This window comes from Anguilla rostrata, chromosome 15 (genome assembly GCF_018555375.3).
Source record: "Anguilla rostrata isolate EN2019 chromosome 15, ASM1855537v3, whole genome shotgun sequence".
NCBI lineage: Eukaryota > Metazoa > Chordata > Actinopteri > Anguilliformes > Anguillidae > Anguilla > Anguilla rostrata.
The window spans coordinates 12,015,052-12,035,274 of record NC_057947.1 but is presented as its reverse complement, the minus strand read 5'-3'; the positions used below and the strand labels follow the sequence as shown (position 1 = coordinate 12,035,274).

Sequence of the window (20,223 nt, the reverse complement as noted above, 5' to 3'; positions counted from 1 at the left end):
GGGTGAGCCAGAGAGGAGGGTATGTGCAAAAGACAGGACTGGACTTACTGTGGGCTGGCTTACAGTGATACCTTACTGCAGACAGATGCTGTCATAATCTTACAAAGGTCCAGTAACACTCTTAAAGGAGCACCTTTCACAAGACAGGAAAATAATACTCTTATAGTAGCACTTTACTCGAGAGAGAAGAACAGTGGCATCTCACCTGGAACAGGGGTAAATAACACTCCTAAAGCAGCACTTTTACAGTGGCATCTCACCTGGAACAGGGGTAAATAACACTCCTAAAGCAGCACTTTTACAGCGGCATCTCACCTGGGCCAGGTGCCTCATGGGAGGCTCATGCAGGACCTAAATGTTCCCACTTGATTCAATATTACAATGACCCAAAGGAACACATCACAGACGTGCGCTGAGATATTAATGAACTTTAATTCAAAGAGAAGCATTAGGGAACAGTTTACAGTTAAATACAGCAGAACAGTGACTTTTCTGTTAAATAAAAATAAAAAACCCTCACTTCCCAAATATAAAATGATTTCATTAACATTAAAATGGTAAAACGCTTCATGGTACAAATGAGTGTGGACCACCGCTGGATCTACACTTCCATGGCTTTGGCATAAAGGATCAATGTCATCTTTACAGTGTATGAACCCCAAAGCAAGACACCTTGCATAAGAGGCAAATATTGCACTCCTCTTTTCTATGTACAAGAATAGTGGGACAGAGACTGGGTGCCGTGGCCGTTGGAAAAGCAAGCTCCAAGATGTCAAAGTGTTCCATAAGACAGAAGACCAAAGCTACTTAAAATCTCTTTGAAATAAGATGCGTTTGTGTAGAAATATAATGTCTTAATTTACATAGGGACTGGTGCCAACACACAAGAGGGTGCAGTGAACACTGTCCATTACGCACCAGGAGACGTGGACCGTTCCTGTCCAAAGGCGAGGTTTATCATACACCGGCATACTGTACATACAAAGGTACTGACAGTCCATAACCTGACCTACTGTAAATAATACGGAAAGACAACGAGAAAGAAAGGAATGGAAGAAAAAGAAAAGAATAGGTCAGACAGAAGCAGAGAAATGACCTGGCTGAAGTCATCCTCTTGCTTAAGGATCCCTATTGGATGTCTCCACAGGAAACAGCACAGAAAACCCCCACACTGCCACAGTGCAGGAGGGGACACGTCACAACTGCCCCCACACTGCCACAGTGCAGGAGGGGACACGTCACAACTGCCCCCACACTGCCACAGTGCAGGAGGGGACACGTCACAACTGCCCCCACTCTGCCACAGTGCAGGAGGGGACACGTCACAACAGTTAAAATTTTTCTTGTCCTCAACCCCACGACCTATCCCACCCTACCCCAACCCAACCCACCTAAACTCATCTCATCTAATCCCACCTCAACGTTCCCTACCCCACTCCACCCCACCTCAACTTAACTCTACCAACCCCACCTCAACTCTCCCTCTGCCCCATCCCACCTCAATGTTCCCTACTCCATCCCACCCCACTCAGTTTGTCCACATTTATGCTCCCATCCTCCTTTTCTCTTCCTGCCCAAACACCACTGCACTCACTCACCACAGACAGAGAGAGAGAGAGAGAGAGAGAGAGAGGGGGGGGAGATGGAAAGACAGACCTGGCTGTTCTGTGAGACAGGAGGAGTTTCTGGGTAAATGCACAGTCTAGGGTCTAGGGCTTGTCCGTCTACGGTTTTGGCCTGCCACAGACAGGTTACCTGCTCCTGGGAATGAGAACAGGTGGGGTGAAGATGGGGGGGGGGGGGGGGGGCAGGTGAGTCCCATGGCAGCGCTGACTGCCTCTCCCCACCCCCCCTCCCCTCTCCCTCTCAGAGACCGTGGAAGTGGTAGGTCAAAGTTCAAGGATCAGAGTTGAATTCAGACCACAGAGGTGGAGCTGGGGATGCCCTGTATGGTGGTGCTGGTGGGGGTGCCACTGATGGCGTTGAAGATGTGCAGAGAGTCCGGCAGGACGTTCTTCAGGCCATCTTCCACCGTGCAGATCTGGGAGAGACGGAGACAGAGTCTGGGATATTGTACTGTGATTGCATGCAATATATATACAGATTGGCCAGTAAAGCAAATAGCAAAAAAAGAAGGAAGGAGGAGAGACAGAGAGAGAGCAAGATGAGAACAGAAAGAGGGAGAGAGAGAGAGAGAGAGAGAGAGAGAGAAAGAGAGAGAAACTACAATCCATTAAACTACAACACCACCAAGGCGGGAACCTGACACCAAGGGCAGGCCAACAGAGGAGTCAGGGGCAGAGATCTTATATTGTTTTCTGGGCAAATCTTAAAAAAACACACATTACCATCCCATCTGCTTACGTCAGCATGAGGAGAATGAGGAGGAGAAATAAAGGGTTATTTTTCGTGTTACTCTAATAAGCCCGAGTCTCTTTGCTCAACACGACCAGCAGAACACTGCAGTGTGCTCATCCCGCCGTGATGGCGGGGTTCGGCTGTGTCCTACCGGCTCATGCATGATGATGGACAGCTCTCTGGCCAGGTCTCTGTAGCTGGCCTTCATCTCGTCATGGTACTCCTGCTGGTCCTCTTTAATCAGGCGCTCATTGATGCTCAGCCCTTGCCCACAGGCGTCCACAAATTGCCTGAACAGGATCAAGACCGACACATCTCAGTAACGCTCAGTGGCATGATTTTTCTGTGGTTTTTTTTCTTTTACTGTAGCTTTTGCTGTAGTGTGTTTGTGCATTGAGAGAAAATTGGGATTGTGAAAAGATAAAGGTTGCAGTTTGCAAACCCAGGTTAAGTGTAGCCACTGAAAAATGCCTCAGTTAGATTTAGCAACATATCTAGTAAACATTTTGAAGGGACTACGTGTGTAAATTATACGCCAAATAAATTCCTGGCTAAGCTGAAAAATGATATTAAATATGAGTAAATAATGATATTCTTAGATGTTCAGGGGCTCACCTGAACACCTCCTTCAGCTGTTTGACTTTGTTGTCGGGGTACTTCTTGGTGCTGCCATCGTCCAGGAAGGCCCTGGCGTACGCAAGGGGTCCAGCGTTGACCTGTTGGGCAGGACAGCAGCACAGGTACCCCCATTACAGCAATACCGATAGGCTTGGGAGGGTGGGGGGGGTGGGGAACAGCACAGGCTGTGTGTAAATGTGAGTATGGGTTTGTTTCTGTGCACGTATGCCTCTGTATGTGTGTGAAAGTGTATGTGTAGGTGTGAATGAGTATGTGTGTGTGTGTATATGTGTTCATGTGTGTATGCATGATATGGTGTGTGTGTATGATACATTGTGTGTGTGTGTGTGTGCACGTGTGTGTGCGTGTTAGAGTGTTTTTCAGCGTAGGAGAGTGTGCTGATGCGTGTGTGTGTGCGTGTGCACATGTGTGTGTGTGTTAGAGTGTTTTTCAGCGTAGGAGAGTGTGCTGATGCGTGTGTGTGTGTGTGTGAGTGTGGGTGTACACGCGTGTACCTGCACGCTGATGCTGCCCTGCAGTTTGAGCTGCAGGCGGATCATGTCCACCTCGCTGGTGGAGCAGAGCTCCCGCAGCTCGCCCACCTTCCTGTTCATCTCATCGATGGCCACCTCGATGGGGTTCAGATCCGCATGGTGCTGGTACATCACCGCGATGCGCTTCTTCACGTACGGGAAGCAGTGAGTGGCTGAGACACACACATAAGCGCGTGTGAACACACAAATACACACCCAGATGTGCACGTGCACACGCACACACAAACATGTGCACACACACACGCACACACTCACACGCGCACACGCACTCATACACAAACACAAACATACAAAGAGTGGTCTGGCCTCAGACCCAATCGTATATCTATTTATCCAATAAACACTACACACAGTAAGAGTGGAACTGGCCAGCGGGTGAACCCAGGCTGAACCCAGGCTAAACCCAGGCTGAACCTAGGCTGAACCCAGGCTAAACCCAGGCTAAACCCAGGCTAAACCCAGGCAGGCAGAACATGGCGAGGGGGGCAGTTTCTGTGGGCCCCGCCCTCTTGCCCTCCGCAGTCCCAGGAGGTTTTATCAGGCAGCAGAGATAACTGCTGCACTTTGGATCTTTCCGATCATATAATGATAAGCAGCTGCAAGGCACTTGATTACAAAAGTCATCCCCTAATCTCTCATTATATAATTATATAATATTTATATATGTATATTATATACACACACACACACATACATACACACATACATACATACGTACGTACACATATATATATATATACATAAACCAATACACATACAGTACATACACTGTAATGTATTATCACATCACACATTTATCAAGCAGCTTCTTACAGCTGATATTACCACTGATTGAGCAAGGTGCGATGACAAGGCAATTAGAATGTTCATCGTATCATCTCCCATTCCCTTAAGAGGAGTGTGAGATTTGTTTTTTTTTGTATTGAGAGAAAAAGGTTATCGCCAGTCCAAAACAGGTGGAAACACAATACATCGTCTCTGACACGATTGGTAGAAACCGTGGTTTTTTGACCCAGGCAGCCTCTCGTTGTTTGAGTCTACGATTAAGCTGGCTCCACCTGTTATGGGGTCTATGAAAGGTCACCACTGAGAGGACCTGTTGCTAGGAGGATTCAAGCAAAGATTCTGCTTACTAGATAGGCCCTCCACAAACAAACTGCACTTGGCACAGTGGTAAAGGCCAATGCCTTCATCAGCATACAGAATAACTGCTAAAAAACGTGCTGCAGATGGATCCTCTTCTGGGAGAGCCACCTTCAGAAGGCCTTACTCCCCTGTCACTAGACCCTCACTAGCCTGTAGGGCACAAGGACACCAGTAGTCACTATGCTGGAGGTACAAGAATAATAGGTGGAGATACATGGATACAAGTGTTCACTAGGCTGGGGACACAGGGATGCTTGTGATAACTAGCTTTAGGCCACAATGACATCAGTGGTCACTAACCTGAAAGTAAAAAAAAACACCTGGTGGTAACTAGCCTGGGGGATGGTGATGCTAGTGGTCACTATGGTGGCGGAAACAAGGACACTAGTGGTCACCACGCTGGGGGAAACAGTGACACCTACTGGTCAGGATGGTGCAACGCTTGCACTGCTCCTCCACCCCACCCTGCTTCTTGCCGGACACGGTGAAGGGCGTCTCGAACACGAAGCGGCGGATGTTGTGGCTCCTCTCAAAGTCGGTCTTCCTGTCGGCCAGCTCCTTCTCCTCCAGAAACGGGGTCACGTGGGTCACCTGGATGTAGGCGTACTTGGAATCCAGGTCTTTGGGGTTCACCTGCATAGAGCATTTTCGCAGTTGTTTTGCTGACCTTTGTTGATTTTGCCATAAGTTTATCATGGCATCACAATGTGTGCCAAACATGGCAAATGCCAAAAAGCTTGTATTCGATAATATATTTAATTACTCTGTTGTTGTGCTGCTCATAAGGAAATACAGCTAGCAGTGATGGCTCAGATAGAGAACACTCGGATAAGGATAAGAGCTTTGCTTCTGGAATGGATCTCCTTCCAATGAAACACGAGGTAACAAGAAAAGAAGGCCGAAACCCCATTGGCTGTTACTAATGTGAGAGTGAACATTCAACTGAAAACAGTTTGGTGAGCCAGCAATCATGGCCCTGGAGATTAGTAGCGGGGTTATCTCAGAAACACTAAATGATGAGCTTCTTCAGACTAATTATTAAACGTGACATGTCTGAAAAAAAAAAAACTATATTAAGATTAGATATTATCATTCTATCTTGAATGGTTTCTCCCCCCTCTCTTCTCCCCAGTTCGGGAGGCGCAGGAAGGTTCACGCTGCTGTCGATGTGGAGGAGTGCAGAAAAGCATGCTCTCCCTGTGAAGCGCGTGAGGTCAGCTGCCGCTTCTTATCACTCTACAGCTCACAAGGCTTGCACACATGAGTCGTAGGAAGACTCTTCGTGTGCAGTTCAGCGAATGAATTCGCAGGCACTCGATTGATCAGCAGGAGTGTGCTAGTGTGAGACACTGTCACCCCAGTGAACCGCAGTGAGCCAACTGTGCATCCCTCTGCAGAGCTGCAGCCACAGATTGGCACTGGCACAGCCTGGATTTGATACCAGATACTAGAACAGGGCCTTAACAGGATGAGCCACCTAGCAGCCCCTTAAAATATATGTCACAATAACAAGAAGAAGCAGAATGAGAATATTAGCATTGTGATTATTATTTATTATTATTTTTATGCTGATAAGATAAGATGTACACATTGCCCTGGTAGGCAGACCCAGGGAGACTCGTACCTTTCCTGAGTCCTGGATCATCTTCACGTTCTCGGGCCCAAATTTGTCAGAGTACAGCTTCAGCAGCCTCTGGGAGATTTCTGAGAGGGGGGTGAATTTGGGCTCTTTGTAGATGTACTCTTTACCATCCTCATCCTCAAAGTACCCCTGTGAGGAAGGCAGGAACACTGTGAGCTCATTCAGATGTAAAAATTGCTACGTTTATGGCACACCAACACATGTTGTTTATGAAGGAGCATCTTAGTGATGCATTTATTAGCCACTGAAAATAAATGCTTACGCCACACTAAGGATATTGAGAAAGTGACGACTGTGTTAGTTCCTCACTTAGCCTCTGATATGCAGTAATGGCACTCCATATTTCACAGCAAGATACAGAAACAGTATGTGTGTTAATGATCTCTAATTAACACCAAAACGATGACGATGAAACAAGACTAAGAAACACCTCTGAAAATCTGTTGCGGTAAAAAAGCAAAATCAAAGACACACCCATGAACACACACACACAAACACACACATACACAAACACACACACACAAAAAATATCAACCACAAAACACAAGGAAGAAAACATTAAAGGAGGGACTGCAAATGAAATACTGAAATTATTAAAGGATCTGAAGAGGGAGAACGGTGTAACTGCTCGAAGCGGTAACACGTAATAAACTATGATTGAAAATTGTTTATTTTAATTATTATATTTTCTAAATGCACAATTTCAAATAATACTTCCATGCACTCGAACCCCCCATAAATTACACCCTTAGATCTGGTATAAATGGACGACAGGTGATTAGGTGTGAATGGACTACAGGTGTTTTGTTTTGTTCAATCTCTTTCAAGCATATTCAGATCAAAAGGAAAAATAAATCCATCCTTGCAAGTCCATCCTTATTTCAAATTGTGAGTGAACACGACAGTGAATGAGCACATGGGGGGGGGGCTGATGGGAGTACCATTAATGTCAGGATTTCAATACAATGCACAGCAAGGGGGGGGGGGGTGACTAATGGTGGAGCTACCACTGGATATGAAATAATTTAGTTAATAGAATTTGTCATTGACCCTGTCAACCAATCAAAAGACTTCATGCAGCAAACCACTAGAACTGCTTTAAATCAGTGAGTCACTGACAGCTCGCAATAGCTCCACCAATTAGGAGATTTGAAACAATTCAAGTCAACCATGTAAAACAATGGCCAACAGACACCTTGATTTAACTGAAAGACTAGACTAGTGAAATGCATGGACTGGGGTAGGGACAAGGGATTAATGGTCAGGACATTTACAGTAAGTCTGACAACAGTGAGGAGAAAAGATTAAACCCACGAGGTCTAATGCAGCATGTCCACTGCAATAATAATTTACCTCTGTATCGCTCTCACTGTCAGTAAACTGGTACTGCTACAGCGCCACAAACAATAAAAAACAAACAAGATTATACAAAAAAACAAAAATGAAAGTTATTCCAAATACACCCAGAAAGTACAAACCCAACAGGAGATAAGTGAGCCTCAGACGCTCAATGAGGACAACTCTGAAAACAAACCAAGGGAGCGTGTTTGGGTGGACATAACATGCACTGCGTGGGCCTAAATGCAACTGAAATGCACTGTGCTGTGTGTAGGGGGACCGTGTGTCCAACCAAACACCTTCTCTTGGTTTCAATTCCAAATGACTCTTGTATTTTAAAAGAGAGCATACAAACACCGTTATTGTTATATGCACATTAGACACGCACTATTAAATGGCAGCAGTGTGGTTACATGTGAGCGGATATCTTGAGCGATCTATTCAGTATGCTGATTAAAAGCAATAAGCCATGTCACACAGAGCCTTCAGAGACAAAGTTCAGTTCACTTTTTTTTTTTTAAGATTCTTAAAATGGGCCACAGACAAAACAAAACCACCACGTCAAACAAAGGTGCAGACGAGACTCGGAGACGCGTGAAGGCAGACAGATGAGGCTTTCACAGTAACGTTAGAGAGGCACACTCAGACGCCGCGTTTTTAATTCTCATATTCAGCCGCATGCGTTGCTGCTGCACAGGAGCACGATGCACAGGTGAAGCTGCAGAGGACCGTGAGAACAAACACAGACTGCCTGTGTGGAGAGGTTGCAGTGAGAGTGAGAAGCACGAGAACACACAGCACTCTAAGCGTTAATCTCCAGAGGAGACAGAGCACAACCTGCAGCCGAACTTACCACTGCCTATAAGACAGACAAGAAAAGAAGCAGAGAGATTTGATTAAAATGAATCATAAAATTGGGGGTGGGGGGTGAGGAAGGGAAAATCATGCTTTTAATAAAAAACGATTTCTGCTGCATTCATGCTCAACAGAAAGCCCCTGAATACACAAAAGGAAAAGGCGAACTCTCCCCTACAAGAGAGCTTCGGTTTGGGCGTGGCATTTGAGAAAAAGCAGAAAGGCAGCGAAGTTGCTATCTGAGAGAAGAGCTTCACATGTTCACTGGCACTTCAGAATGACTGGTGAACAGAGTGATACAGGAGAGAGAACACTGGGGAGCTTAGACTTGAGTAAATACGGGGGTCAAATGTTACCATTTCTCGTCTGCGGAACACTTTGGACCGAAACACTAAACGTGGCCCCAGCAGGCCACCGTTCCTATCCTCACCTGGCCGAAGAACGCCACTCTGAAGTACGTTCCCAGAAGCCTCTTCCCCGTGTGCATGACCTCGGTGACCTTGCTGTAGGCGCGGTGCAGCGTGTCGTACAGGTGGGCCAGTTTCTACACAACACAAGCAGCGGGAGAAAGGCGCTTAGGTCACTGCACAGGAACCCCAGCATTTCAGTGGTGTTGGGCTTTCTTTGGTCCTCATCTCTTCAGCGGGGTCATCTGGTGCTCATTACACTCAAACATTTTTTTTTCAGGTGTTGCTGTACTGGTGTTACCCATGAGCATTCATGGGTTTTGGAAATACAGTTTACTGTAGTTTAAAAACAAAAGCTACATTAGGAAAAACCACGATATATATGGTATATATGAAACGAAACGAATTAGACAAGACAAAAGTTACATGAGGTAAATCTAAACGAATATTTTTGAATTGAGCCACCAATAAAACACATAAGAATGAGTTCTGCATGTGTGAACAGAAGAGCGGGTTCTGTTAAGAGAGCCATGCGGGTCTGTGAGCACGCTCATACTCTGTGTGAAGGCACATGTGGTGTGGACAGAACCTTGTTCTGTATGAACAGGGGGACGTGTGGTGCGGACAGAACCTTGTTCTGTGTGAACAGGGGGACGTGTGGTGCAGACAGAACCTTGTTCTGTGTGAACAGAGGGACGTGTGGGGCAGACAGAACCTTGTTCTGTGTGAACAGAGGGACGTGTGATGTGGACAGAACCTTGTTCTATGTGAACAGAGGGACGTGTGGTGCAGACAGAACAGACGGGGGAGCACCTCAAAGTCGCGGCGTTTCTCGTAAATGGGGATGATCAGCTTGTAGACGTCAGAGATGAGCTCATAGCGCTCGGCTTTCCACAGCCCGTCCGCACACTCCTCCAGCAGCTCGACCAGCACATCCTGTGTACACAAACACTGCTGTTACTAGCGGTGGCCAACAAGGAGGCACTCCTCCATACATATATAGCGCCACACTATCAAAGTGTCAATAATCAATATCCTACATGCAAGAAAAAAAAGAAAAAAAAACCGATCACCAGGCTTGTGTAAAAGGTAAGATGAGCTTAAAATGGTTTATCCAAATTAAAACAAAAGGACTGTGGTTACACTGGACAGAGGGCTCACAGTCCCTAATAGGGAAATAGGTAGTTCATTTTTTTCCATTTATATTTGGAGTGATTCTACATGTCAGCATGAAGAGCATCGCCCTGACATCAGGTGCACAAGCTCAGCCAGACCAGACATAAAAAGCACATCTGTGCCCACATCAAAAACAGAGCAAAAACCACTGACATGAAGTACCACTGGTTATTAATTTACTTAAAAGCTAAAGGAAATGGCTGAGAGATTCAGAAACAGAACAAGCGCTGTTGAAACTGCTCTGAGGTGCAGTTCTGATGTGGGCGGGACAGCTCAAACGCAGGCTCCCCGTGGCTAAGCAGCGCCTTCATTAGGGATCAGACGAGAGGATGAGCACATGGTAATCACCCTGCTGGCTGTTTACCCTGAGAGATGACTACTGCTTCTCTCCACTAACAGCCTTCTCCCCCGCTCTACCTGAGAGGAAATGGGCCAGCACGTGTCATAAGATAAAGGCGCAGGAAGGTGTACGCAGAGGAGGGTTTCCGGAGCAATCCCGGAGTGGACGTGCTGTGGGGGGCTGTGAGGTGCACTCCTGGTCGGACAGCATGGAACGGAGTGCATCTCCTGATTAAGGTCTTGGAAAGCATCTACTCGGTTATCTGCACGAAAAGTGCATATTCTGCAGTAGGGCTGGGCTTGAATTACACAGCACACTCAGAGTGCAATTGATACTCCGCACGGGGAGATAAGCTGGCTCTGAGAACGCACTTTATAGCATCAAAAGTCATAATCGCAAAAGCAGAGGCGGTGGTTTTGATGCGGGTTCACACCGTAGCCCGAGAAACGACTGCCGTTCCTGCAAAATTTACTGGGCGGTTGTGAAACATTCAAGGCTCGCCAAAACTAACTTGCCACCACTAGCTTGCTATTTATATTTCACTTTACAGGTTTTATAGGTGATATTGACCAAATTAAATGAAGCATAAAAAAGAAAAGTGCATGAATCAGCAATCTGGTGTGGGATAATCTATACCTGGCTTTCATCCAGAGCTTCTGGGGGACTTACTGTACATTCAGTTCTAACCAGAGAGAATGACAGAGCAGCCTCTACTGTTCCTGTAGACACGCCTTAAATGTCCTGAACATGCCTTTCCATCACTGGACCATAGATATCTACCTTTCTTAGAGTGCTTACCTATGTAATATTCCTTTTTGGTAACCTCCCCTTTTCAGGTCAAAAGGTGGGTCACACAGCTGAGGGCAACCCCCTCTTTTTTGCTCCCGACTCCCCCTCGCCCCCGCAAATGCCCCGCCCACCTCGTTAAAGTGCACGTCCTGCATGCCCACGTCCTCCATCATGGCTGCCTCCTCGTCGATGTTGGGCGTGATCACCCGGAAAGCCGAGCAGCCCTGTTTGAACATGGCTGAGACACACACAGGAGAAGGTCACCCCACACATTTAAAACAAATATCTAAGGGAGGACGTTCAGGGAAAAGGCTAATCAGTGCATTAATGTGCATATTAAATATAATGTGCGATGCTGGCTGAACTGGATTGGCCTAGCAGTGCATTGATGTAAATGTATGTAAATACACTGTTGTTGGTATTCTTGCTTGAAAATGCCTGAAAATGTGGATATTCTTAGCACACATTCATATTCATATTACACTTAAGACATTACAGTCTCAGAACCAACAACAAAAAAAATCTATGCAACTAATAAGATTCTGCTTTTTATCTAGACTTACAAAAACCAGAAAGCAGATTATGGTCTAGATTCAGCCTAGCTGCAGCATGTATTGTACACTAACAAGTGGGCTTTCCCAGCTGAACTGATGAACAAGCAAACTTTTATGCTAATATTTGAAAAATACATCAAACATCAAACCTTGTTTCTGCAAAACCTAATACTGTCCACCAAACCAGGACTTTGGCCTTAAGACTGTAATCAATTGGATAATTGGGTTCATGCAGGAACACTGATTTTTCAGTCAGTCAATCTGAGCCACTACATGCTGAAGGATAATCCCACGTCCCCCAGCTCTCCCCACTCACTGGGCTGTGGCCATGGCCATGAGAGGAACCCTGCACCATAAACCTGATTGCCAAATAATGGCTGCAAAAATGCCCCTGATATCTACAAGAACTACAAAACATCTTATCAGAGGACTGTAGGGCCTACCTTTGAACCCCACGCAAAGACAACATCACGAGACAGTTCATCTGCCAAAGTGGCAAAACAACCAAACATCACTGCTATTAATCCCTCTTTTGCCTCATATACTAAGCCTGTGCAGAACACCTGAAAAAGACCATGTGCAGTGGATTCAGAATTTCTTTTAAGATACATATTTCAGGCTGAACATAATAATAATCATGATCATTGTGATCTCTCTTTCTATGATATCTGTAACATCATATTTTAAAGCATACTATTCTGTTTAAAACAGACTGAAATTATTTTTCAAACAACTTTACAGTATATTTACAGGTCATACCAGCAGTGGTTTGATGGAAGAGAAAAGCCCAAAGTGTATGATTAATTTAAAGGTTAAATATACTTGAAAACGTGTCATAGACTTGTTGAGTATAAACATACCATTAAAAGGGCTGACTGCAAACAGACCAGCACAGAAGTGTGACTACAGGACAGTATATGAAGGGGACTAGTTTGTGAACAGAGGCACAGAGACTCTGGCGCCCCCCTGTGGTGTAAAGCCGCAGGCTGAAGCGCACCTTTTCGCCGCAGGTATTCTGCCACCAGAGCTGCCACATGCACGTAGCACATTCCTGCCTGCGGAGGACACGGAGAAACGCACGCCAATCAAAGATATGACAAGTTACCTGAGGAACACCTTCAGTCAAACACCACCCACTGGCTCTTCCCTACCACACTGACACATGCCAAGCTATTCTTTATTAACTAGAACCCATTTCAATCCACAAATTTACATCTTACATTTACATTCAGCCATATGACAGATGCTCTAATCCACAGAGACTGATGCACTCAGACAAAAAAGGACAGTCTATGATAAAAATCTCAGTCAGAAGTAAATGTCAATACACAAATTTACATCCTCGCACTTCCTCTCGTAGGCACAAGAGGAAGTGCGAGGATACTGTGCTATAAGTCACAAGGTCATTTGGAAATACCCAAGTTGTTTTTGTAAGCCTGACTTGCAAGATTGGATTCAGTTCAAAATCAATACAGTTAAGGCAGGAAATGAATTTAAGGTCACTTCCTGCGGTGGTAAAAGAGGCAGGCTGTGTCAGTGCTAGCTGTAAGCCTGTGTAATGGCGCTCAGTACGGGCTGTGTCAGTGCTAGCTGTAAGCCTGTGTAATGACGCTCAGTACGGGCTGTGTCAGTGCTAGCTGTAAGCCTGTGTAATGACGCTCGGTACAGGCTGTGTCAGTGCTAGCTGTAAGCCTGTGTAATGGCGCTCAGTACGGGCTGTGTCAGTGCTAGCTGTAAGCCTGTGTAATGACGCTCGGTACGGGCTGTGTCAGTGCTAGCTGTAAGCCTGTGTAATGGCACTCGGTACGGGCTGTGTCAGTGCTAGCTGTAAGCCTGCGTAATGACGCTCGGTACAGGCTGTGTCAGTGCTAGCTGTAAGCCTGCGTAATGACGCTCGGTACGGGCTGTGTCAGTGCTAGCTGTAAGCCTGTGTAATGGCGCTCAGTACGGGCTGTGTCAGTGCTAGCTGTAAGCCTGTGTAATGACGCTCGGTACAGGCTGTGTCAGTGCTAGCTGTAAGCCTGTGTAATGACGCTCGGTACGGGCTGTGTCAGTGCTAGCTGTAAGCCTGTGTAATGGCGCTCGGTACGGGCTGTGTCAGTGCTAGCTGTAAGCCTGTGTAATGACGCTCGGTACAGGCTGTGTCAGTGCTAGCTGTAAGCCTGTGTAATGGCACTCGGTACGGGCTGTGTCAGTGCTAGCTGTAAGCCTGTGTAATGGCACTCGGTACGGGCTGTGTCAGTGCTAGCTGTAAGCCTGTGTAATGGCGCTCGGTACGGGCTGTGTCAGTGCTAGCTGTAAGCCTGTGTAATGATGCTCTGTACGGGCTGTGTCAGTGCTAGCTGTAAGCCTGTGTAATGGCGCTCGGTACGGGCTGTGTCAGTGCTAGCTGTAAGCCTGTGTAATGGCACTCGGTACGGGCTGTGTCAGTGCTAGCTGTAAGCCTGTGTAATGGCACTCGGTACGGGCTGTGTCAGTGCTAGCTGTAAGCCTGTGTAATGGCACTCGGTACGGGCTGTGTCAGTGCTAGCTGTAAGCCTGTGTAATGCACTCGGTACAGGCTGTGTCAGCGCTAGCTGTAAGCCTGTGTAATGGCACTCGGTACAGGCTGTGTCAGTGCTAGCTGTAAGCCTGTGTAATGGCGCTCAGTACGGGCTGTCAGTGCTAGCTGTAAGCCTGTGTAATAGCACTCGGTACGGGCTGTGTCAGTGCTAGCTGTAAGCCTGTGTAATGGCACTCGGTACGGGCTGTGTCAGTGCTAGCTGTAAGCCTGTGTAATGGCACTCGGTACGGGCTGTGTCAGTGCTAGCTGTAAGCCTGTGTAATGGCACTCGGTACGGGCTGTGTCAGTGCTAGCTGTAAGCCTGTGTAATAGCACTCGGTACAGGCTGTGTCAGTGCTAGCTGTAAGCCTGTGTAATGGCACTCGGTACAGGCTGTGTCAGTGCTAGCTGTAAGCCTGTGTAATGCACTCGGTACAGGCTGTGTCAGCGCTAGCTGTAAGCCTGTGTAATGTCACTCGGTACAGGCTGTGACGCAGATACCTCGGACAGGTCCCCGTTCTTGACGTGGATGCGCGCCATGCTGTCCAGCCAGGTCTTGCGCAGCTCGGGGGTGCTGGCGTAGGACTTGGCCAGGCTGTACTGCAGGTCCACCAGCATCTCGGGGTCCCGCTCGTGCTCCTTCATCTGCTCGGTGGCCATCAGCACCGTGCGGATGCGCTTGGTCAGGTCCTTCACGTCCGAGGGGAACGCCGTGTTCTGGAGGGGGGGGGCGGGGGCAGGGGGGGGCGAAGCAGGCACACGGTGTTTGACTGCAGCCAGCAGAAATGTTTTGAAGCGGGGGAAACCTCCACACCCAGGAATTCCCACACATGACTGAAATTTTGACGACTGAGGTTCTGCATGCTACAACCTGCACCAGAATTCTATTAAATATTTGTGCGCTAACATTAGCTTTAGCAGCACCCGTTTTTAAACTCATCAGCAGAGGAAAGCAGTTTTAGTAGCCATGGCAGTAAACACACTGCATCACATACATACGGGGCAAATGCCATAGGCTCAACAGTGCATTAATGTGCATTAAAAATGTATACCGTGTTAGCCTTGCAGTATAAGGAAATTAGCATAATGCACTGGCTTGGAAATGTAGTGCTGTACATATAAATGAAAACAGCAGAGTTCCATTGCAAATGTCCAGTTTCATACATGCCTCAAGTCTGTGTAGAAACAAGATGGTGCCTCACACAGAGGTTATCACAGAGGATGGCAGTGGTCAGCGTGCTCACCTTGATGGTCTTGTCACTGTTTGCGCAGGTGTTGATGATGGAGAGGGACTGCTGGAAGCGGGTTCCGCCGATTCCGATGACATCAGCGATCAGCTGACTGACAGCGATCACCACCTGGAGAAACGGGGCGGAGACTTCAGGGGGAATTTGGGCACAGGGCCACCCTGAGCGATGGGAATATTCATCACTGCGGGTGAGCTGAGAAGTTGTGGCTTTAAATCCATTCAGTGCACAAGGGAGAGGGCAATGAGGTCACTTCTTTCAATACTCTCACTTAAACTTGACATGTAATAATACATTTAAAATAACATATAATAATAATAATAATAATAATAATAATAATAATGATGATGATGATAATAATAATCTTTTAACCCTTTTTTCTTTTCATTTCCATTATAAATGTTCTGAAACAGGAATGAAATATGCTTCATAAAGATTATTATTATTATTATAATAATAAGAACAGTGCAGAGTCCCCTGACCTGCAGGTGTGTCCGCACAAAGGACTTGCGGCCTGTGTAGTCGAAGTTGCTCTTCATGAGGAAGTAGAGCAGGTGGGCGGCGTCGCTGCGGATGGAGCTCAGCTTGGAGTTACAGCATTTCAGGATCTCATAGCAGAACGAGGCACACATGTCTGCACGCCCCTCGAAAAACGTACAGGGGAACTGAGAGAGGGAGGGAGGGAGGAGAGGGAGAGGGAGAGGGTGAGAAGGTGACAGAGGGAGAGAGAGAGAGTGTGTGAGAGAGAGAGAGAGAAAGAGAGGGAGAGAGAGAGAAATGGGGAGAGGGAGAGAGAGAGAAATGGGGGAGAGGGGGAGAGAGAGAGAGAGAGAAAGAGAGAGGGTGGGAGAGGGACATAAATACATCTGTTTAAGGATTTGTCATATACTGTAATGTAATTGCTGTGTTTTTCAAATTAAGCCACGTGTGACTGCTTTGGTATGCAGTGCCAGTTAAAGTGAACGGGGAGATAAAGAGTAGAGAGAGCAGTGCAAAATTATAGAGAGGTTAAACTAGGTTAACTTAACTAGGTTAAATCTCTCAAGGATCTGAGCATCAAGAGACTAAACTGCACTTAAGGTAAAATTGGGCTGATTTCCTCTGCGTGACCCAGATGATCTTTACCTTGTAGATGAAGGTGCGCAGAGAGGTGAAGACCTGCTTGAGGGCAGCCTCTGATTGGTTGATCCTCAGGAAGCACAGGTGGACTGCGAACACCTTCTTCATCAGGGGGTTGTGACCGTAGTCGGCACACAGCTGCGTCTGAGGGCACACAGCATCATGTGAGAACCTTCCAGAGAGGGCCCCCAAACTCCCAAATTAGACAGAACAGAGTTTCCAGGGTGAGAGGGTAGATATTTCCCAACTGAACACAATAGCCTTCCATCCAGACAGAGATGTGGTCCCCATTAAATTCAATGATCCAAACAAATGCGTCTTAAGGGAAGTGTGCAAACAGGTATTAATGGCAGTGATAGCTCAGGTGAGAGTGCACACAGGTATTAATGGCAGTGATAGCTCAGGTGAGAGTGCACACAGGCATTAATGGCAGTGATAGGTCACGTGAGAGTGCACACAGGTATTAATGGCAGTGATAGCTCAGTTGAGAGTGCACACAGGTATTAATGGCAGTGATAGCTCAGGTGAGTGTGCACACAGGCATTAATGGCAGTGATAGCTCAGGTGAGAGTGCACACAGGTATTAATGGCAGTGATAGCTCAGGTGAGAGTGCACACAGGCATTAATGGCAGTGATAGCTCAGGTGAGAGTGCACACAGGCATTAATGGCAGTGATAGCTCAGGTGAGAGTGCACACAGGTATTAATGGCAGTGATAGCTCAGGTGAGTGTGCACACAGGTATTAAAGACAGTTACTCCTGTGCTCATTGTACCTTAAAGCCCATGATGAAGATGCTGAGGGTGTCCAGGACAGTCAGACACACTTCAGTGGCGATGTTGCCCTCCAGCAGGGACTGGTTCAGCACGTCAGCATCGGAGTGGGAATAGGCTGCAACAGACACGACACACAGCTGTTAGCACACGCCTACTCCACTCCACACCTGCACCAATCACATTTCACACAGCTGCACCAATCACACGCTCAGACTTCACAAACCTACCCCAATCACACACTCACATTTCATACACCTGCACCAATCACATGCTCACATTTATGCACACCAGCACCAATCACACGCTCACACTTCTGTTCACCTGCACCAATCACAGGCTCACACTTACACGCACCTGCACCAATCACATGCTCAAACTTCACACACCTGCACCAATCACACGCACATACTTCACACACACACACACACACACACACACCTGCACCAATCACATGCTCACACTTCTATTCACCTGCACCAATCACACGCTCATACTTCACACACCTGCACCAATCACACCTGAGCAAAAGGGCTACAAGCCATGGCCAGTCTGGCAGCCAGATATCAGGCACAATGCAGGGGCAGCCGTATTCAATAGCAACATAGCAAAAGGGACAACCAGTAAATAAGAGAAAGCTCACACTGCACTTAAAATAAATATGTATGGAGGAATATTTAAAACATTTAAGATGTGGCAAATGCAGTGAAATGGAGTATAGTCAGTAATGGAGGAGGACAGGGTTCAGAGGATGGGAATGAGTGGGTGTTTTTGGAGGAGAACATGCCCAGCTGAATCTTCATGCACTTTCCAATGAATGCCATTTAACTCTAACGAGCTGATAACAGCTTGCAAGCTGGCTGCCAACCTGGTACATTCTTACCATGGTCTACAGAAATTCCAAGAACACTTGAAACTTTTCTCACACTGGAAACACAGAGGAAACCATTTTATTAAAGGTGAATTAACTTCAGCCTGACCTCTATAAGCCCTCAAAAAAGTTCTTATTTTCAGTGAAATACAAACCAGCAGATAGCTCAGCAGCCTCTATGACCATTGTAGTCATGTTGTGCAGTTGTGGTCCCGGTCACTTGGTAAATGTGTGACCACCTTCCAAGTTGCCACACACACACACACACACACACACACACACACACACACGCACGCACACGCACACACGCACACACGCACACGCACACGGCCCTGTTCACACAGGGAGCTGTGCCAACATAGTATGGCAGGGCGGCTGTGTCGAGTCAGCCTGATTGAGATGTGATGATCAGAAAGGAGGTTCAGAGGGGAAGAGGGAACATGGGATAGAGGAGGAGCAGGAGGTAGCTGCATTTACTGGTTATCGGGATCCAGGGGAAGGGGGCATACGGTAAAGTGGGAGTTCAGTGGAGGCGGGCAGGTAGGGCGGGCATTACTGTGGCAAGGTGTAGAGTTATCCAGTGGGATAGGGCGGGGCACTTACTGTGGCTAAAGGTGTAAGAGTTATCCAGTGGGATAGGGCGGGGCAGGTTAGGGCGGGGCACTTACTGTGGCTAAAGGTGTAAGAGTTATCCAGTGGGATAGGGCGGGGCACTTACTGTGGCTAAAGGTGTAAGAGTTATCCAGTGGGATAGGGCGGGGCACTTACTGTGGCTAAAGGTGTAAGAGTTATCCAGGCTGCTGAGCTGCTGCAGGCGGGCATGCGTCATTCCCGCCCTGCTGCGAGACACAGGCAGCGTCTGAGACTTGCGCTCGTGCACGCTGGGCCCCGCCCCCTCCTGGTGCCTGACGCAGGAGCAGAGCAAAGGGGGTTAGTACGGGTACGGTAAAGGGCAGGTAATGCCGCTTAGCACCTTCATCTTCAAGATGAGAGAGAAGCTCAACACACTCACTATCTACACAAAGTGCCCCTGAAGGAGTTTGTGTAACAATGAATGCACACATAAATAAGGTCATGCAGAAACACCTTTACTTGAACTAGGCTAAGAGTAGTTTCTTTACCATTATTCTACACAGTTGCATATTGCATTGGTCATAAGCTGTAATACATTGTCATGAGAGGTGTTACTTCACACTTTGGTTTTTATGGCCAAAGGAAAGTGTTGCCAGATACATGAATATTTTATCATTGATTCCACATCTTCCCCACTATAGGAGCCGTATGACCTCACGGTCTGATTTAAGGGTGTTAAAGCAGGGTGTAGTGCAGCATGCAGAACTACACACATGCAGATGCAGCGCACATGCACACACAGTATCTGACAACACAAGTTAGCGGTAGCGGAGTCTCAGCTGTACTGACGGACTGACTGATGGACAGACAGACTCACTGTTATCCCAGAGGAGGACATATGCTGTGTTGTGCTGTGTTGTGTTACAAAGTGGCCAAGCAGGACACAGAGGAGATACCGCATGCATTCAGTGAGGGCGAGGGCAAAGGCGAAGAATCCCCCCCAAGTCTTACCCAATCAGGAGAGGGCAGGAACCATGTGATTTATTATGTTAATTTTGAAAGCATTTAAGCGCAAACAGAGAGAGTGATGGTGGGTTAGAGAGTGAAGAGACCCACAGCCCATTGTACCAGAGAGAGAGTGTGTGTGTGCATGTGTGCATGTGCATGTGTGTGTACTGCATGTGAGTGTGTATGTGTGCCTGTGTGTGTTTGTGCACGTGTGTGTGTTACCCTACAACAGCATAGAGTTCACGTGTTACATTTCTATGGAGAGCAACATCAGCACTCACACAGAACATTGCTGGAAGAAGAATAATGTAAAA

At 47.1% G+C, this 20,223-nt stretch overlaps 1 protein-coding gene across 5 annotated transcripts in view; it reads right to left on the bottom strand.

Annotated features, from left to right (window-relative positions):
* Positions 1-413: 413 nt before the first annotated feature.
* LOC135240905 (dedicator of cytokinesis protein 9-like) overlaps positions 414-20,223 on the bottom strand; it is a 75,357-nt gene continuing 55,547 nt past the window's right edge. For 4 of the 5 annotated variants that reach the window (XM_064310942.1, XM_064310939.1, XM_064310940.1 and 1 more), the window contains 16 exons: positions 19,097-19,233; positions 17,460-17,575; positions 16,692-16,829; positions 16,049-16,231; positions 15,564-15,677; positions 14,821-15,036; positions 12,775-12,832; positions 11,355-11,461; positions 9,732-9,854; positions 8,942-9,055; positions 6,301-6,447; positions 5,099-5,309; positions 3,492-3,682; positions 2,974-3,074; positions 2,510-2,648; positions 414-2,041 (listed from right to left, as the gene is read on the bottom strand). In XM_064310942.1, the coding sequence (XP_064167012.1) occupies positions 1,916-2,041; positions 2,510-2,648; positions 2,974-3,074; positions 3,492-3,682; positions 5,099-5,309; positions 6,301-6,447; positions 8,942-9,055; positions 9,732-9,854; positions 11,355-11,461; positions 12,775-12,832; positions 14,821-15,036; positions 15,564-15,677; positions 16,049-16,231; positions 16,692-16,829; positions 17,460-17,575; positions 19,097-19,233 (2,221 nt within the window). In that variant the 3' untranslated portion in view covers positions 414-1,915. Of the gene's footprint in view, positions 2,042-2,509; positions 2,649-2,973; positions 3,075-3,491; positions 3,683-5,098; positions 5,310-6,300; positions 6,448-7,671; positions 7,708-8,941; positions 9,056-9,731; positions 9,855-11,354; positions 11,462-12,774; positions 12,833-14,820; positions 15,037-15,563; positions 15,678-16,048; positions 16,232-16,691; positions 16,830-17,459; positions 17,576-19,096; positions 19,234-20,223 lie in introns of all 5 variants that reach the window. The other variant, XM_064310943.1, reaches the window with a different exon arrangement.